At 31.5% G+C, this 19,870-nt stretch overlaps 1 protein-coding gene across 5 annotated transcripts in view; it reads left to right on the top strand.

The window, feature by feature from the left end:
- LOC108568350 (protein retinal degeneration B) overlaps window positions 1–19,853 on the top strand; it is a 29,045-nt gene extending 9,192 nt beyond the window's left edge. The window contains exons 1-17 of one of the 5 annotated variants that reach the window (XM_017929379.1): window positions 6,846–7,037; window positions 11,262–11,443; window positions 11,517–11,649; window positions 12,429–12,766; window positions 12,827–12,950; window positions 13,013–13,165; window positions 13,218–13,404; window positions 13,470–14,081; window positions 14,139–14,302; window positions 14,356–14,520; window positions 14,787–14,978; window positions 15,045–15,215; window positions 15,295–15,423; window positions 15,515–16,374; window positions 16,427–16,698; window positions 16,937–16,991; window positions 18,995–19,066. In XM_017929379.1, coding sequence (XP_017784868.1) covers window positions 11,366–11,443; window positions 11,517–11,649; window positions 12,429–12,766; window positions 12,827–12,950; window positions 13,013–13,165; window positions 13,218–13,404; window positions 13,470–14,081; window positions 14,139–14,302; window positions 14,356–14,520; window positions 14,787–14,978; window positions 15,045–15,215; window positions 15,295–15,423; window positions 15,515–16,374; window positions 16,427–16,698; window positions 16,937–16,991; window positions 18,995–19,000 — 3,639 coding nt within the window. In that variant the 5' untranslated portion in view covers window positions 6,846–7,037; window positions 11,262–11,365 and the 3' untranslated portion in view covers window positions 19,001–19,066. Of the gene's footprint in view, window positions 1–6,845; window positions 7,038–11,261; window positions 11,444–11,516; window positions 11,650–12,428; window positions 12,767–12,826; window positions 12,951–13,012; window positions 13,166–13,217; window positions 13,405–13,469; window positions 14,082–14,138; window positions 14,303–14,355; window positions 14,521–14,786; window positions 14,979–15,044; window positions 15,216–15,294; window positions 15,424–15,514; window positions 16,375–16,426; window positions 16,699–16,936; window positions 17,032–18,994 lie in introns of those variants that run through there. The other 4 variants (XM_017929377.1, XM_017929375.1, XM_017929376.1 and 1 more) reach the window with 4 other exon arrangements.
- The last annotated feature ends 17 nt before the right edge of the window (window positions 19,854–19,870 follow it).

Below are 19,870 nucleotides of genomic sequence, written 5' to 3'. Positions count from 1 at the left end.
GTGCACAACTATAAAAAAAACTTAACAAAGTTACTTGCTAAGTGTCGAATAGTGTTTTGCAGATATAATTGTGCACTGACACGACAACATCTATTTCAAAACCTGTTGTACTGTTTCTATTATTTAAGTATTTTGAGGTTTGTTTGTTTGGCCATTATAGTCTGATTCAATGGAACAGTAACTGAGTTTTGCATTAAAAAGTGATTGCAGAGTATAGTGGTGCAGCCTATTTATAAACTGTATATGACATACGCAAACCTGCATATAAACTGACATCAACTGGTATGTGCTAACGAAGTTACAAACCATGCATAAACTCATATTGACCTGCAACAAACAAAAAATAAAATGTTAAAGTTATTGTTTATTCGTGCGTGCTTTACATTTATATAGAGTATTTTAAATGTCTAATATTCCATATATTATAATAAGATTTGTCAGTTTCTAGACATGTCTTATTTATTTGTTTTGTTAACTTGATTTCTTTTGGAGATCGTCTTGTATTATCTCATTTGTTTCTAACCATGCAAATCTGGAATATGAAAATATGATCAATATTTAGAATTGAAATATTTATACTTGGTATATGAATTTATTAAACTACAAAAGTATCATAGATAAATTTATGGGAATAGTAGTAATATTAATCTTTTATTTATTTTATTTTTGGAATTATTATCACAAGTTAAAAAAACTCCAGAATTGGTTCCACCAAAATACACACTCTTTGAAACTGAAAACTTTAAAAACGCACAAACAATATAAAAAGATACGTAACAGTAAAAGTACGAATATGTTGTGTACTATTTTTTTAGAATTTATTTTTATATTGCTTATTTAAAGTTCGGTTTTCTTAACCGTAATATAGTGAATCTGTACTATGCGAGGAAGCTCTATTCTTTTTAGACAACCTACAAGTTAAATTAGTTTAAGTAAACATATAAACATATTTATTAAATTAATATATTTTTTATTGTCTAATATAAATGAATGAATCGTGAACATATTTAAATTTTATTGCATCTGGTAGTCATGCTATAAAATTTTAAATATGTTCGCATTTGAATTCTTATTGTAAACTTAAAAACACATTCACTTACTGTTTCTTTTCAGTTCACGATTTTGCAATCTTTTTTGGCTTCCCCGTGCACAATAAGCCCACTCAACTTCTATTTCGACAAACAATACCTATTGTTCGTTCTCACTTTTAATCTTGAAAAATTGCATTTTGCAAGGGTTTCGATGTGCGTAAATCACCTGGATTGCTGTTTAATTTTAAACTGAACATCGTACTTGACATTTTCGTAAATCCTTCAATATCACTCTTAAGACATATTAAAAGTGGTATTATTGGATACTCTAAAAGAATGGGGGATTGTTATAAAACAGAAAGAATGTACTATTTGTTTTCTTAAAGTATAAAGTATTTTGTAGTAGATAGTTACAATCTTTTTTTTCAACATAAAATTAGATTATTTTTATTAATATGCAAACTTGACTGTGCAGAGAAGTTTTTTTTTGTTCTGTTAATTTTTAAGTTTTATAGTGCTCTATTAGTACGTTTATTAGTGGCGGAAATGATTACCTATATTATGCGAGAAATTGCTGCATTTATATTATCATTATTTATGGAATTTGTATTTATTTGTATTCCTTACGTGCAACTCTTGATTTAATTATTCACTTAATGTGACTAGTGAAACCCATTTCATCACGCAATCCATACTAACATAGCATAACCTGATCTAATATACAGTTTTTTTTATTGCCAGATTAAAAATTATATAGTTTAGTTAAATAATTTGTATATGTTACGGTACAGGTGGTACAGTGGTAAATATATAGATTTGCTTACAACTGATGTAAAAGTAGACTTAAATAATGAAATTTAAATTGCATCTATATTATCCGGAAAATGTACACCGTCACTTCATTGGTTTGGAGAATGTGAGATTAATTGGAGAGAATGAATAAGTACGTGCGTAGATCCTATTTAATATGAGGAAAATATAGATTAAACATTTATTTTCAAACAGTAATTAATAGAAAAAAGATTTTGCCGTAACATATACATATGACAAATTCAGATTTAGTTACATTTTTCATATTTTATCTGATAGTTTATAAATTAAGTAAAATCGTTGATAATTTATAGAAAACTAGATTTGGAGCTAGTTTGATCACTACAAACAGTGGCGTATTAAGTGAATCATTAACAAAATGTCATCAATTTCAGTACTCCGTCGCGAAATACTATAATTGTTTAATGATATAATGAAAATAACATTGCTTGTTCCCGGAAATAACCCTCGCCTCGACCAGTTTCAACTCATCAGATTCGTTTTTGTTTTCTATCCCTCTCTTACGTCGGTCCAAAGCGTTGCTCTTTCTCTCCGATTTGCCTATATTAACCAGAACTTGCTCTCTCCGAAATGTCAAAGGTGACGGCGTTCTCCGCTCCGAGGCGTCGCGACGCCCCGACAAATATACCGAATAAACATTCTCAACGAATTTGGTATACGCGACTAGCATGATACATCCAATGGAACAACACATTTTATTTAAGACTATATCTACACTGTTGTCATTATCCACAGTATTAATTATCCATAGCGTACAGTAATTTAAAGAATAATGCATAGATGAATATTATTTAATTAATTACTTTAGAATTTATTTGTACATAAATAATCCATAAAAGAAAATGAACATAAAATCAAGATAATCGTTTCAGCCAATATCCCGGACTGTTTTAACCGAACTAATCGAGAAACATACATACAAAAAAAAACAAAAAGAGACGACAATTTATGTATAAAAAATAATTTGTGTACGCATTTTATAGAATTTATTTTTATTTTGCTCAATTAAAATTTAGTTTTTCTTTTCTTTTTTGTAATTGTGAATCGAAGCCGCACTATGCGAAATATTATTATATATTGTTGTTATAACAAGTGATAAGAACCTCGCTGTTGATGGTTATTTACTATGAAGACTAAATATATTTAGATACTATTATTGCTAGTACTACAGAATATCGAAATCCAATTAAAAGTTTATCGACAGTTACAGTTTTTTAACGTGTTATTAATAAATGCGATGTCAGGAATGTTGTATTGGAAATAATAAATCTTTTTAAGTTGTTGAAAACGAGAAGTTTGGATAGTTCAGAAAGGGAATGCCAAGAGTTCGTTCCGATGAATCTCAGAATTTCCGCGGAACGAGGGGAATGTTTCTCAATGGGCAGCACAATTTCTTTAAATGGCTTCGATGAAATAATTTCATAAAATAGTTGGATTTAATATTTTAAAAAGTATTTTTCCATTAAATCAGTTATTTAATTATGTTTAAACTCGTTGACCTTTTGCATGTTAATGCTTTATTAATTAATCATGATGTATAATCAGCAAATACAGGGACAGCAGGCACGGTTTTATTTTACTCATAAAACTCGTACATTTCTGGTTTTATCGATACATGTGTACATGAATTAATTGGACAAACCACAAGGACAGTACAAACATGTTCGATTATTTTATGCTTGGGGAAGGTTCGATCCACTGCAATTCCATTTGCTTCAATTACGAAAAATAATATATTTTTGTTGTTTATTAATTTAGTAAAACATGAATATTATAACATAATATGTTTATTTATAAAAGTAATTATCAGCCATTATTATTTAAATTCTAGTAGATAGAACATTCAATAGTATCCTTCTATAGAAGATTTACTTATAAAAGTTCAGAAAATGGTTGTCGTTACCTGATAACGAAGCTTTGATTTAATCAAATCCGCAATTTCAAGCAAAATATAGCCAGGAGAGCAGATATCTAGTAAATTATAAATGTTGTAAATTATATAAATTATAAATATTGAGTCAATAGATTTCAAAAATGTCCATGTAATTAAAATGCAGAAAATGATAGTTTTTCAGTGAAAAAATTAGGAAACCTTGTTAGCAATGAAGTAAAAAAATGAAGGTGAAATTAAAGAAGTTCCTGTGGAAAAAAAATGTTAAAAAGAAAAAAAATCTGAAAATGCTTGAATGACATTGAAAACGTTTTATGTTTGTTTATTAAAATGATCCTAAATCATGATCATTAACTCTAAATAATCAGTGTTCAATGTAATAAAACCGTATAGGCAATTATTAAATGAAAGTAAAAGAAAATATGATTATCAATATATAAGTTAAATGATTATTTAAGAATTTTTAATAGTCTATTGTTTTCTGGGAGATTGTAGTTTTGCTGTTTACTTTTCAATTAAGTTGGAAATTTCATTTTAACTCTCTTGTCGGTATTTGGGTGGTGATTATTAACATACATAGATTTCAATTGGAATCGATGAAGAATTTCATTATTGGAGTTCCTTATTGAATAATTCAATACATTGGTTTGGCTATTCAACTACGGTTTTCAATTAGTTTTATTTTTTGTTATTGTGTTTAGTTTATATTATGATTGTTGCAATAAATATTATTATTTTTATTTCAAAATAAACATTTGTGAAATTTAAGATTCCATCATAACTATCATTGATTGCATATAAAGAAAAACATAATACTTATATAATATCTACTGACCGTAGTGCTTTCGTCAATGTCAAATTTTACAGAATAAAGTAAATTAATTTTTAATATTTTTCTAATATAAATACTTCTTGTGGTATTTTATGAATAATGTTAATATGTAATAATAATTATATATGAGAAATGGACACTAAAGAAATGTAATTTGTGAAATAATTAAGTTCAATTATTATAGTTATTATAAAATACATTATGACTAATAAATTACTAAAAATATATAGCAATAATCGTATGTTGTTTTTATTCATAGTCGCAATCTGAATAAGTCTTTTACTTAATATTTGAAACAATATCAAATGATTGGCTTAATTTAATTAAACTTAAATTAATTTAAACTTTTTTTTTTTTCATTTGATCTGGTTAAATGTTCTACTTTTGTTAAAATGTACCTAATTACTAATTTAAAAATAATAATGTTTATTTTAACAACAATAAAATTATTATAAATAATTGAAAACATTTGTAATTATTAATATGTTCCAATCTATTACTATTTAAATATGTTTTTGAGACCATTATTATTTGAATGTGTCTTGCCATTTGATAAGATTTCACCAAATTACCAACGTTTTATCAAAACGCATGGCAATCTAATCTAATTACATATGGAAACCTTGGTGACGAATCTACTTTAATCCTTTTATTTAGATTTTTCTCATTCTGCGATAAAAGTATTCAGAAAATAAATGAACTTCTTTTTTCTCTGACATACTATCTAATAAATATTATCACTTGAATATAAGATACCTAAGGGAAATTTCAGAGCAACAAAACATAGAATCATTGACACTACAGTAATATACTTTTGATGTCTTTGGCACAGTTTATTCTAGTGCGATTGATGAAATCGAAGAAAATTTGTTTCCTAAAACATCTTGGAAGTAGGAACTATTTTGATTGTTTTATTTAATACTTAATTTAATCCGATTACGCAAGTACCAATTTTGATACCCGATATTTTACTCCTTTGTCAGTTAACTAAAGAATTTATTGAGATATCTCATTTGTAAAGTCAGGAAAACTTTCTATAGTTGTTTATTAATTCAAATAAATAATATCTCAAAAATGTTGAAAGTAGATAAAAAATTATTTAAGTATTATATGAAACTAAAATGTAGCAATAAAATATACATTATTGTAATAATGCAATATCTAAACACGTTGAATACTTCAACGCGTAATATCTCCCTCTATCCAGCCCAACGTTCGTTTTTGTTTGGAAGTCGTAGTGAATTTATGTGTAGAAGCTTTGATTTAGTTTCATGTTGCAATATTAATATCTTTAAAAGTCTGAAAGAACAAACAGTTCCATCTTTAACTTATTCTTGCTCTTTCAATTCAAATTTCTCTTTCAAATCGCAAAATAGGAACTAGACATACACCGGGAAAACAAATATAATCCACGATTAGTAAATAGATATTACTAAGTACGTTTTTTTAATAATACGTAGATAAGATTAGTATTTGTAAAAGCTTTGTTTTCGTTATTGTGGTATTCGTAATAAAAGAATAACCTTCAGAACGGCTTGTTGCTTTAGGTGAACTAATTTAATTACCATTAGATTCAGTCATATTGGTATCAAACAACACCATTAATTCGGTTTAACTTAACTTAATTTGGTGTACTTTTTTTTTCTCTGAAGTTAAATGATGGAAAAGCTCGGATTGACCGAATCTAGGTAAGCAAAAAAAAATTTGCCCCCTCATCCGGCATATGCCAATTTTAATATTGAATGCGGCCTCTTAACCCCTGACCTAAAGCATCGTGATTCACGTTGTCTGCGTCTGAATTGGCTTCTTTACTTCTACCCAAATATAATTAGCGAAAGGTTGATTTGCTTTTGTCCCTCATGGATTACCTTCGCTGAATTGCAATGATATTAATTAATCCGTATAATTACACTCGTTATTGTTATTGTTTGTTTTGTTTTCTGTTCACACTCTAATGAAAGCGTCGAGTGGGCGAGCGCACAGCAAACACACGCGATAATATTCTAATAATCGCGCTTTTATCTAATCAAAAAGTTTCGTTATTAAAATATTCCGGTAAGTTCGGCGTTTCCTATACTTCATACGTCTACGTTTTATCTCCGCTCTTGTTGTTGCCGTTGTTGTTATTTATGTTGTTACTGTTATTGTTGTTCCACTTTCGCTTATGGATTTTGTTGCTTTCTTCCAATAATATCCATTTTTTCCACACCAAACCAAGGTACGATGTTCTGTTCTCGATCAATATTTGGTGGTTCGGATGCTCTCGGCCACAGTCGTGTCTTGTTTGGAACCTTGGCCGCAACTCGTCCGAGCCTCGGATCCGCTCAGACCGACGACGGGCGTCGAGCGTGCCCCCATGTCACTCTTCAAATAAGAAAACATAAAAAACTAATAAAAAATCTGACAATTTTCTTGAATGGGACAACATCTTCTCACCATCGTTACTTCAAATGTAAGTCGCTTTTTTCTTGTATTTTACACCACTCGTGTATCCACATCTGATGCAATGATTTAATAGTGTACACTTTGTTGTTCATAAAATTTAATTGCCGGTCGATTTTATACAAAATCCGATAGTTTCTTCAATAAAGAATGTTTTTCACAAGAATGTACTTACATTGATAAAAAATATAAAATCCAGATGAAGTAAGTTAGAAATAACTATTAATTTATTGACTGAATCAGTGTTTTGTCATCGTAAATTCCGAATTTTTTAACTTTTAATTTGAATAACATATTTATTGTATGTAATTTTTAAGAACAAAAAATGATTACTTATAATTCTTGTAATAGTCAATTAATGCAATAAAATAATTAATAAAAAATATCTTAAATAGTTGTCGACAAAGTATACAAATTAAATGTATAACATATTTTGTCTCAGGTTATTTGATATATAAATAATTTAATAAATTGCTTAATTTTGATGATAATTACAAAAAATCTAATTTAATTATATGTAAGTTTATAACTACACTACTATTATTTAATAACTAGTGAAGTTTATAATTATATTAAATGAATGCAAATTTTTTTGTTATCATTCAAGAATTATTGTTATTAATATACATCTAATTATTCATAAAAAAAACATATTACATTTTATATTCAAGTAATAACTTTAATTTAACTTAACAGAATATTTAACTCGTAATACAAAAAAAATACTTAAAGTAATTGAATAATCGCTTATTTTTTTTTGTAATTATTGAACAAACAATTAAAATGTAATTTACTGCTATTATTATTTAACAAACAGAAGTCGCTCTTATAGATTATAACGGAACATAAAAGCATTTTCAATTAACTGGCGATTGATTGATTACTCATCAACAAGATCTTGTTTACCATCAATAAAATAGTTAATCATAGAATATTTAATTAGTATTTTAAATGTGTGCACCGTTTGATTATTATGTATTAAACTTACATAATAGAGCCATATTTTGCATAGTCCAACTTCGGTAAGACCGCATTCATTATAGTCAGGTAACAAAATTACAAAAAAAAACAAAATATTAATGAAGTAAAATAAAAAAATAGTACACCAAATTATTTTATTATACATAATTGCCTTTTTTCTTCTACATAGTCAAGTCTCTTTATATGCGATTTATGTATTAGATCCTCGATTAATCTAGTTTTATAGTAGTATTTAAATAAATTGGGCAGAAAGACTAAGGTTTATCTAGAATTAGGGCTAATAAAAAATGTAAATAAAATATATAATATGTGTATTAGTAATCTTTCAAAAAGTGCGTCTATACACCGAAAGTGTTAGTTATTCATAAATAGTAAACATTTATATTATTAGTAAACTAATTACGTTCGTATGTAATCTACCTCAATGTGTATTTTAGAATTAATTCTTCATCGCAAAAGCGATAACTTTTAATAAATACATTTCCATTGAATGTGTTGTTTTCTGCGTTTATTTAGAATAATAGACATTATTTTTTTCTGCTCAGCAAATTGGAAGTGGTGCAATAATCATTAATTGTATTTACAGTTAAATTTATCTAAATTGGTTTCTGTTACATTTAATTATTTTATCAAAACTAAAATCTTTAATAAACTGTAAAATATCAAACTTTTGTTGGATTCAATTATCGGAGTTAAATAAATTGAAGAAAAGAAGAAAGTTGTTAAAGGTTTAACATTTATATACTATAAGTAAACATTTTAATATAAATTTTGATGAAATTACAATAGCAGATCAATATTGAATTCCATTAAGTAAATTAATTAGTGATTAAGATTCAATGAAATTTACTACCAGATTAATTGTGTAGAGTTAAAATACATATTATATAATTTAAACTTAATTTTGAATGATTTTGATACAAAAAAAATCAAATTATTTTTAGCGTTTCATTCATTGAGTCATGAAGCTGTAATTCAATAAGTTTACATTTAATGATTCCAGTCTTTGTATCATATTTCATAGATAAATATGAGATAACCTTTTCGATTTAATTCTTAGAGTTGGAGTTAGTATACGTTGTGTTTGTCATCATATGTATAATTAATATAACATGATATATTATTTACTTATTTTACATAGTTAATTGTATTTTTTCCTTTGTTGAGAATTATTAGAAGTATATCTGGAATTTTTGCCGCGTACATAAATTTAGAAGTTTAGTCACCCACTATCTTTATTTTTCCTGATACTCGCGGATTTACAAAACATATATTTTGTTATATCAGTTTCAATTCAAATGTAATTGATTAAATAATTTGACGTATTTACATCCAATGAGATTTTAAAACGTGTATCGATATATATTCTTTGTTTTGTTGCTTTCAATATTTTGTCTCATATAAAATAAAAATAAGTTAATAAAATTCTTACTTGGAAATATAATACTCATTGATAAATATTTATTCAAATCTAGTTTACATACAGTAAATGTTTATTTTATATAGAACGCAATAGAAGTTCTGACTATAACGTTCAAATTACATGTTTATCGGATTTTGCTTTAACCCAATTATTATGTTTTCTCTGGAATTGTATTATTGATGACATAATTTCATTATTTATTTATTAGAGTCCGCCATGCTGAAATTGATAATCCTTTATACAATATAATTTATTTTACATATTTGTGGATTAATTAATTAATAGCATTTTACCTTTATTTATATCGTAATTACAATAATGCTACTGAAATATCGATTATCGATACAAACAAAAAATAAATTGAGAATGGTTTGATGATTAAAACAGTTATATTTGTATACAACGTTGAGCGAAATTTGTTGAGCACCTGTGGCACTCTTTGAACTCATCACATTAATGTCTCTTGGGACTAGACCACTAGTGATAGTGAAGGTAGTTTTCTTAAGATCTGAACAATGCAACTAACTAGACCTAAACACTTTTATTGTTTTGCATTTGAATATATACTATTAGACCGAAATTTCAACTACAAAGTGTAGTAGATTTATTTTATTTATATGTTCATATCGTTTGCGGATAATTATTTTTTTTAATTTGAATAGTTACATAATACAATTATTTATAGGATTTAATGTGTAATTAACAATGGAAACAAATCTGTTGACGTGCAGCAATTAGAATTTGGAGTTTGGACTAGACCTGTAATGAGTCAGCAATTTAATGACTGTATATACGATAGAATGGGATAGATAATATAGAAGCACGTTGCATGTTAGGTCTGTAAAATGATTGGTGTTTCTAATTTGAGACCAAAATGAGAGAGAGTAAGACTTGTATTCACGGCTTCAAAGTGAACCTCCACCTTTTGACATTCCAATAATTAATATAATGAGATTATTGCGGAGGGTTTTCAGGGCAAAGTGCGGGGGCGAGGGCAGCACGAGGTTCTTTATGAATGTCATTTGATAGTGTGGCTTTAACAGGCTTTATCGCACCCACGCATATTTAATGCCGACTGGAAAAGGGGGTTGCGATACGTTCCACCATTTGATGCCGGGCGCAAAATGTCCTTCTGTTCATGCGGTATTAACACTCAAACTATGCACAAGCACCATTCAAAACGCCGATAGATTGCATCCAGTTTACAGTCAACCCACTTTCGGAACAACTGAAATACAATAAACAGTTGTTATTGAAAACCGAAAAGGCAAACATCTTCCCATACCCCGCGCATCCACCAACAAGTCTTCTGTATACAAATTGATCCTGGCAATTTTGTATTTCCGAGAAATTTTCCTATTATACCCATTGCGTAGTCGTGATGTGATAGACGTTTCATCGAGATCAGCGGCCCACGCCCTTTCGTAAAAGGGAAAGCGTGGGTCGGAATTTCTCGGAAAGCTGATATCTGTTCAACTTTTAATTGTTAACCAAAATAAAATGTTGCTGAAAATTGTCTGTCATTTTTTTTTGTATTTGTATCGCATTGAAAAAAATATACAGCACGTGTTGCGTTCGCGTCCGTGCGTCATCGCCTCTGGAAATATTTCTAAAACCACTTCTTTTTATTTATGTTGCAAATATATCCTCCATCTCTCGCATAATTAAACTCCGTTTACACAGCAACCATTCGAGCAACAGCACGCAAAAAAACGCACAATGTTTATACAAACACTTTCTTCTTACTGAAAGAAGCGTGTTATTTATGCAACATGTGCCAACTACTTAATCCCGAAGTAATTGCGTCCTAAAGTATTTCTCTCTTTTCAGTCGTTCTCGTTTCTGCATGTGGTAGGATGGTGAGATAGGAAATGCTGGTCGGGCTTATCGCGGGCTGATGATATTGGGGTCCGTATTCCAGAAGCAGCCTCAAGATGTTGATAAAGGAGTATCGGATCCCACTGCCACTGACTGTGGAAGAATACCGTATCGCCCAACTTTACATGATTGCGGTAAGTGCAGATCCATTGGAGTTGTATTGGTTGTAATTAATGCGTCTGACGTTCATTTTATTGTTTGTTGCAGAAGAAAAGCAGGGATGAAAGCAGTGGACAAGGAAGTGGAGTTGAAATTTTAATAAACGAGCCCTACGGAGACGGTCCTGGCGGCAGTGGCCAGTATACGCGGAAGATTTATCACGTCGGCAGCCATCTGCCAGGTAAAATTAATTTAATTAAATTAATTAACGAAGGATTCTTTATTTCTTTTCACTTACTCATCTTAATCGAGTATTCGATTTACTCTCTATAAATCTGACACTTCTATATTTCCAACTTGTTTATTTTTTAGAATATTCTTTCATATTACATTTTTCTCTGTTAATGGTTGTTACGAAATCAATAACTATTCCGCAATTTTGTATCAATCTGTTATATATAACAAAAACTAAAATTATCTTGTTTAATCCTTTCGAGACTACTGGTACATATATGTATCGGTTTTAAGTCAGAACTAATGGTATTTTATAAGGTTATATTTGGTTTATTTGGTACCGCCATTTTTTAAATATAAAAATATTAAAAAAAATCTAAAAAGGTGTTCCTACGGCCTCTAAAAAAATTGTCGCGAAAAAGTTAAGGAAAATGCAATTTTGCTAGAAATTTTAATACATTTTTATTTTATTATGAAATTATTAAGCTGTCAGCATATTAGATTAAATAGATAACAAAAAATGTAATGTTTGTGAATAAACATGTAAACGAATTACTCAAAGTTAAATGTAATAAATAGATGTCAAATTGGAATATTTTTTGATTTTATGAATTAAATTTACATTTTCTTTATTTTTATTAACACAGAATATCTAATCTAATGTAATTGTTATTGGGATTTTTGCCACCTTTATTTGCAAAAATAGACTAAAGTGATCAGAAGATTTATTATTATATTTATTACCATTTTAATATATTTTATAATTGAATTGGGTTGTTCAAATAGGATGGTTCAAGGGAATTTTACCAAAAAATGCATTGGTTGCGGAAGAGGAAGCCTGGAATGCATACCCTTACACAAAGACCAGATACACCTGTCCATTCGTCGAAAAGTTCTCATTGGAAATAGAGACGTACTATTTCGCAGACAATGGTCACCAAGAGAACGTTTTCAAATTGTCTGGAAGCGATTTGCGAAATCGCGTAGTGGATTTAATAGACGTGGCCAAAGATCAACTTTACGGAGGTGATTATCTAAAGGAAGAAGATCCAACGGTTTACGTCTCCGAGAAGACTGGCAGGGGACCGTTGGCGGAGAATTGGCTTGCGGAATGTTGGCGAGAGGTCAGGAATCTGAAAGCTTCAAACTTTTTCAATTACTAATGCCATCTTTCGTTACTTTAGGTTGAGGGTAAAAGCCAGCCGACGCCCAGCGGAAAGAGTCTAATGTGCGCGTACAAATTGTGTAAAGTCGAGTTTAGGTACTGGGGCATGCAAACGAAAATTGAACGATTCATTCACGACGTCGGTATGCAATCAACTGCTGTATTTATTTCCAATTTGCTATTGTAAATTGTGTTTCTGTTATAGCACTGAGGAAAACTATGTTAAGGGCTCACCGGCAAGCCTGGGCTTGGCAGGACGAATGGCACGGTTTAACCATGGAAGATATTAGAGAAATCGAGAAACAGACACAGATGGCTTTGAAAAGAAAAATGGGCCAGCTGGAAGATGAAGATTTAGGTAGCGATTAGACGCATTTGAAGAAATGTGCTGTAATTCAATTTGCTTCCAGATGAAGATAATAACATAAGCAATGGGACTCATAAAACGTTAGCTGCAACTCTGGGTAGTATCGAGAAGAAAGAAGACTCACCTCTGATGACAAAAAGTGCCAGCAGAAACATTCCTACTATAGAAACGGGTGGTTCGGACGAAGATTTATCTGGAGACGAGTGTAATCTCCATTTACCCCTTCGAAAGTAAATAACCTCCGTAACCTTAAAATTCGTTCGGACTTTTATATATTATTGTATCACAATTTTAGACATGGCGATCAATGGCAGCAATCACGAGCGCTTCATTCGCCAAGCAGTTCTTCCGCAAAGAGTTTTGATCAGGTAGCAAATTGGAGAATTGCGAGTTTAGGAAGAAATTCGGAATCCGGCTCCGACGAGGAATTCTACGACTGCGAAGTGGAACAAACCACCGAAACGTCCTCTTCGTCTTTGGCCAAGTGGAGTTCTTTAGATTTGCTAACGGAAGAAGATCCAGAAAACTCGTCTCCAACAGTTGTAGTCGACGAAGATGACAGTATTTTCTCGCCAACATTTTTACAGCGAGTTGCCAGTGAGAGAGGGACCAGAAAGGGATTGCAAAAGGGGAAGGGTAATTCGCTGGACGTTCCTTGTCCCGATTCACCTGGAGCTTCCCCATGCCACACTACTTGCAGTACTACAGTTTTGCTGCTCGTTTTTCATGCCGGTAGCGTACTCGACGCCAACGTTGATATGACAGCAAAAAAATCGGACGTAACAACATTCCGCGGTGCATTTGAATCGGTCATGAGGCAGCATTATCCGACTCTGGTTGGGCACATTGCCATCAAATTGGTTTCCTGTCCTTCCATTTGCACAGAGGGATTAGGTATTCTGTCTAGGTAATCAGAGCGGGTCCATCATATAATTTAGTTATTTCATTGAAATTTATGTTCCAGTTTGAGCCCTTACAGTTTTGATGTTTCCCCATCATGCACAGATGTTCCCCAAGTGACGCATGACTCAATACCCATTGGCGCTATTCCTTTGTTGGCTTGCTCAAACCCTGAATACAATGACTGTGTGTCGAGGACAATCAACGGTGCCAACATGGTATATCAAGGTATGGTATAATACCCAACATTTATTGAATTTACTAATTATTGTTCATTTTAGAATTTCTAAAATCTGAAGAAGGTCATGGGTTCTCAGGTCAGATCTGTATCGTTGGTGACTCTGTTGGATCCATATTGGCATTCGACGCACTTTCTAGAACTACTAGATATCAGTCACGACATGGAAGCGAAAATAGTATTTTGGATCAAGATGGAAATCAAAAAGGTATTAAATCAGGTACTTTTAAATAAAATGAATTGGTTACTTAATCAATATATTTATGATCTAGTTTATAATATTGTAAGGCGTTGAGCTTCATTTAGTTTCTTTATAATTTAAATTGAATATTGAGAATTTATACTAATATTAATAATAACTATTTATTCTAAATAAATTTGAAATTATACTTGGTTGATGAATCCAGTATAATTTCAATTGATTAATATTTACCAACATTTTCGATCTCTGATTATATTTGCATATTTTGATAGGCGATGATAATATGATCATAAATGAATCTGGACATTTGGTGGCACCTTCTCCGAGACGAAGATCATCTTCAACTAGTGAACAATCGAATCAGATAAAATTCGATTTTGATATTACCGATTTCTTCATGTTTGGAAGTCCTCTAGCTCTAGTGCTCGCCTATCGAAAGATATCATCAAGTGATGATAAAAACTGTAAGTCCATTACTTGTTATATTGTTTATTTTATTTATTTATTTGTGGCTTTTTGATTTTTTTCAGCTGCAATAACCCGTCCATGTTGTCTTCAAGTATACAATCTATTCCATCCCACCGATCCGGTGGCGTCCAGACTGGAACCTCTCCTCTCAGCCAGGTTCTCAATGCTCGCACCCGTGAACATCGCCAGGTACGCCAAGTATCCGTTGGGCAACGGCCAGCCCTATCACCTGTGTAAGTGCTTTATATCAAAAGCTTTTCGTTATGCTTTATATCAAATGCCTCATTAACCGACTCTACTAACGCTTTAAAGTGGAAATCCTGCAAAGTAATCCGCAAATGTTTAACGAAAGTGGGCAGCCAAGAAGGCTGTCGGAGGTTTCCATTCAAAGCACTGTGTCCGGGATCATAGATAACATTCCTCTCCAGGCCATCAATGCTTGTAAGTCTTGGCTTTAACCATCGGAAAACTCGAATCATTACTTCGTCGTGTGCTTGGGTTTACCAATTAACCTGAACGCTTTGATTTGCAGTGCAGCAGAAATGGTGGGGTGGAAAACGGTTGGATTACGCCCTATACTGTCCCGAGGGTCTTTCAAATTTTCCCACTCACGCTCTACCTCACCTGTTGCATGCCAGTTATTGGGAGAGCAGCGATGTCATCGCATTCATACTAAGACAGGTTGGAAGATTAGAAGGCCTACCTTTATCTGGTAATGAGGATAGGGAGCCGAGCTTCCATCCAGGTCAACCTAGGGAGAAGTGGATTAGAAAACGCACTTCGGTCAAGTTGAAGAACGTGTCGGCGAATCACCGAGCGAACGATGTAATCGTTAGTGACGGATCGAGTCAGTGTCTTATTGGCAGATTCATGTACGGGCCTTTGGATATGATCACTTTGACCGGTGAAAAAGTAGATATTCACGTAATGCGCGATGTGCCATCCGGGGAGTGGACGCATTTGACAACCGAGGTCACCGACAAGGCGGGACGAGTTACATATACAATTCCCGATGACAAGACTCTCGGTTACGGTTTGTATCCGGTGAAAATGGTCGTCCGAGGAGATCACACTGCTGTCGATTTCTTCATGGCTGTTGTTCCACCTAGAACGGAATGCGTGGTTTTCAGTATTGACGGATCATTTACTGCCAGTATGTCTGTCACCGGAAGGGATCCCAAAGTTAGAGCGGGCGCAGTCGATGTGGTCAGGCACTGGCAGGAGCTTGGTTATCTGATCATTTATACAACAGGAAGGCCGGACATGCAACACCATCGCGTCGTTTCCTGGTTGTCACAGCACAATTTCCCACATGGCCTAGTTTCTTTTGCCGATGGCTTATCTACTGATCCACTCGGACATAAAGCGGCTTATCTTAATAATTTAATAGAGGTAATACTCCGTATAAATTATATATACGAAATAAGATTGTGGAATTTTTCAGAAGCACGGCGTTGTCGTGTACTCCGCTTATGGGAGCAGTAAGGACATCAGCGTATATACCTCGCTGGGTCTAAAACAGAAGCAAATTTTCATTGTTGGTAAGGTATCCAAGAAGCATCACTCGCAGGCCACGATCCTGACCGAAGGATACGCTGCTCATTTGGCCAGTTTGATGGTGTATGGTGGATCCAGACCGGCCCAGGGAAATGCTCGAATGGTGATTCCTAGAGGATACTTTGGATTGCCTGGCCAAGGTGTCACCCGCAGGCGAAGGTAAACGTTCCACCTATTATTTTCCACCGATGTGTTAGTGCATCTACTAATCATAGTTTAATTCGGATAGTTGGTTTTCTAATTTTATATTTGTTGTTTTTTGTTGTTGTTATCGTTTAATTTATTTCGTTTTTGATTTATTTGTGATTAATCTGAGCTGGGGCTTCCATTTCCTCTTACTTGAAGAGGGTGTTTATCTACTATTTTGTGTGCATGTGATATGGTGCCAATGTTTCAGCCATGACACGGGCATCTCGTCGCCGTCTCGGAACAGCGGCTTTCTCAAACGCAAGGTTTACATTAGTCATGTGTAGCGCTAGAATTTACATACTGGTAACTATTTCCTCATTAACAGAACATATCCACAACCGCCACCCCTCTCAACCAGACACAATATATGATTATCTAATCTTAGCACTGCATGTACCTGTTTAACAAGAGACATGTACTTGTCAAGTATCTCGTAGTATGTAGACATACTATTTATAATTCCGTTGCCTGTATACTTGATACTTTATTTAAGACAAATAATACTTTTGTAACTGTAACTGCTATGGAGTGAATTGATGATTATTTTTCATGTTTACAATTGCAAGTTACTTGACAAGAAACTCGTAGTTAGTAGCGTGCTTACCTTATCGTTATTTAAATTATTTTGATTCCTATTATTTCTTTTTATTTGCACTTCATATATTATTTTAGTTCAAATATAGAGCCAGTTGCAAAAGTGATTGTTTCTAATTAATATATACTATAAAATATATATAGTACTTTAATGAGTAACTTATAACTATCTTAAATAAACATTCAGTGGACGCGTTTTGAAAATCAGATATAACTCATATTCTTTTATTAAAATTTAAGGCACGTCCTCTAAAAGGTAAAATGATGTAAGGAAAATCCATTAAAAAGACTTTAATACAAAAACATAATTTATGAATCGCGAATATTTTGAAAAAATGTTTGTGCTTATAGCGATTACAGATGCAATTTTTATGTATTATTCACGAAAATTTTATTTTACAATTAGATGTTTTCTAATTTTTCATATAGGTTTTACTTATACCGGCCGAATGTCTGGAACCTTAATTCTATACGAGTTGGACTGGGCATTTCTCGAAAGTGAATATTAGTAAAAATGTTAATTAATTATTAACAGTGATATATTCTGATAATAAAATAAACTATTTGTGATCATAAAATCAAGCACTTTTATAGATAAAATACTAAACTATAAATCCTTACTTAACCATTTGACCACACAGTCCTATAATTTAAAAATATATAAAAAAAATCGACGATATATTGATAGTTTCGTTATAAAGATAACATATTTAGATTGCTATTACCTGTTTTATTTGAATGTATTTTATCTCTTACCTTTTATTATTATATAATTAAATTAAATCGTGAAATTTAGTTGCTATATTATGCAGTCTGCTAATGAAATAATTATATTCGACCTTGGTTTCATTTATGGATTCTGTAATAATAACCGAAGAAAATCTTGATAAGAAAATCTTTATTTCTCGGTGTGGAATTACTAGACAAAATTGTATATTAATTGAGAAGCCTATTTAAATTCATGTATATTTCATACATTGTTAATCGCATTATTTTTTTTATTCAAAGTCAATGTTAGAATTAACCAGTCATTAGTCAATAGTTTTTTTTGTTATTTTAGATATAACAATAAAAACTCTATAATGAAGAAAAATATCCTAATATATTCTATAAGTAAACCAGCGAGAAATAGTGCTGTTTTCTTTATTATTTCATTTGATATTTTTTTTTATCAGATGTTAAGTTTTTTAGTTTATCAAGTTTCTTGTTAGGGAACGGATATGTTCTTTATGTTAAGTCAATCTATTCACAAGTTATTGATTTATATTACTAATTGAATTCAGCAGTATCTTATCATCTTTGATTTGCAATTTAGCAAAATAAAGCGATTTTTTAAAGTCCTGGTTTCAAACAGTTATCCGCTCTGTGTAAGTTATTGTTGTAGTTATAGTCATTGCAAAGGTGTAAAATATTTTAAAATTACAAATGGTCTAATGATAATTGGTTAGCTATTAATGCTAATCACTTTTGCAATTGGTTATGTATTATTTAATATAATGTTATATATTTTAGTCTATGTTTACTTTATAAAATTGCACCTGTAATATATATACTAGTAATTAGTGCTTTAAGCTTTAGTTATAATTTAGTCTATTTAATATATGTCTATATGTATATTTAACACAATGTGAAATGTCAAATATTCATTGCTCTTATTTTCTTAAAATTTTAGCAGTAGAACTGCAAAGAGAACTACTTCCTTCCCTATAAACTCGGCGGCCGAAGCAAATCCAGTTATCGAAAGGAGCCTAAGCACTAGAAGATATAACCTGCCAAAGCCAACATTGTCTACCATTGGTAACCACACGGCTGGATGACGGTGATACGCTGTGATGCGTATTTTTAAAGAGTTTAGGCGAAATTAAATTATTGTGTGTACCTTGCCACTATTATATATTTTTCTACAATATCATCAGTCAGATAGAATGATACAGATGAGATGGATCGTGGAGGACAGGTTTAATCATAAATATGTACGTGTGTAATGGATGTTTAATATTAAGATGTTGAATTTCTCAAGTGGGTTTCGATACCCCAAAATGATGGAAAAAATGCGGAATGATGCACTAGTAAGCAAAAAGAGTACAAAAGGTATTAACGAGTTTTCGCTCGAATATTATTTAGAAAGAGTACAATTGCTATAAAATTATTGCTACTTTTTCACCAAAAAAAAATGGTTTGCTAGTATTAATCGAGGTGTTTAAATGATTTTTTTGTTCGTTCCGATATCTAGTTGGCATAGTTGTATATAAAAGTGGGCTGGATGATTATTATCTCAAAAGGTTAGCAAGCATGATTATTTTTTAACTCAATAGGAGTTTACATGAAACTGATTTCGTATAAGAACAAGTGGGTTTATTTTAGCGATTTAGGGTATCGTTAGCTCAAGTTGTCAGTTCCGTTTAATTCGTGTATCAGAGATGTTTTCGTTGTTTGGAAAACTAAGAGTCTGATTTAACAATGGGGAAACTTGGTTTCCGTCTTTGCTTTCTTATTGTTAAAGTGTTAAATGTGTATATAATTATATATATATATATATATATATTTA

The sequence above is a fragment of the Nicrophorus vespilloides genome, unplaced genomic scaffold (genome assembly GCF_001412225.1).
Source record: "Nicrophorus vespilloides isolate i.1.1-1 unplaced genomic scaffold, Nicve_v1.0, whole genome shotgun sequence".
Taxonomy (NCBI): domain Eukaryota; kingdom Metazoa; phylum Arthropoda; class Insecta; order Coleoptera; family Silphidae; genus Nicrophorus; species Nicrophorus vespilloides.
This window is presented reverse-complemented; position numbering and strand designations above follow the sequence as displayed.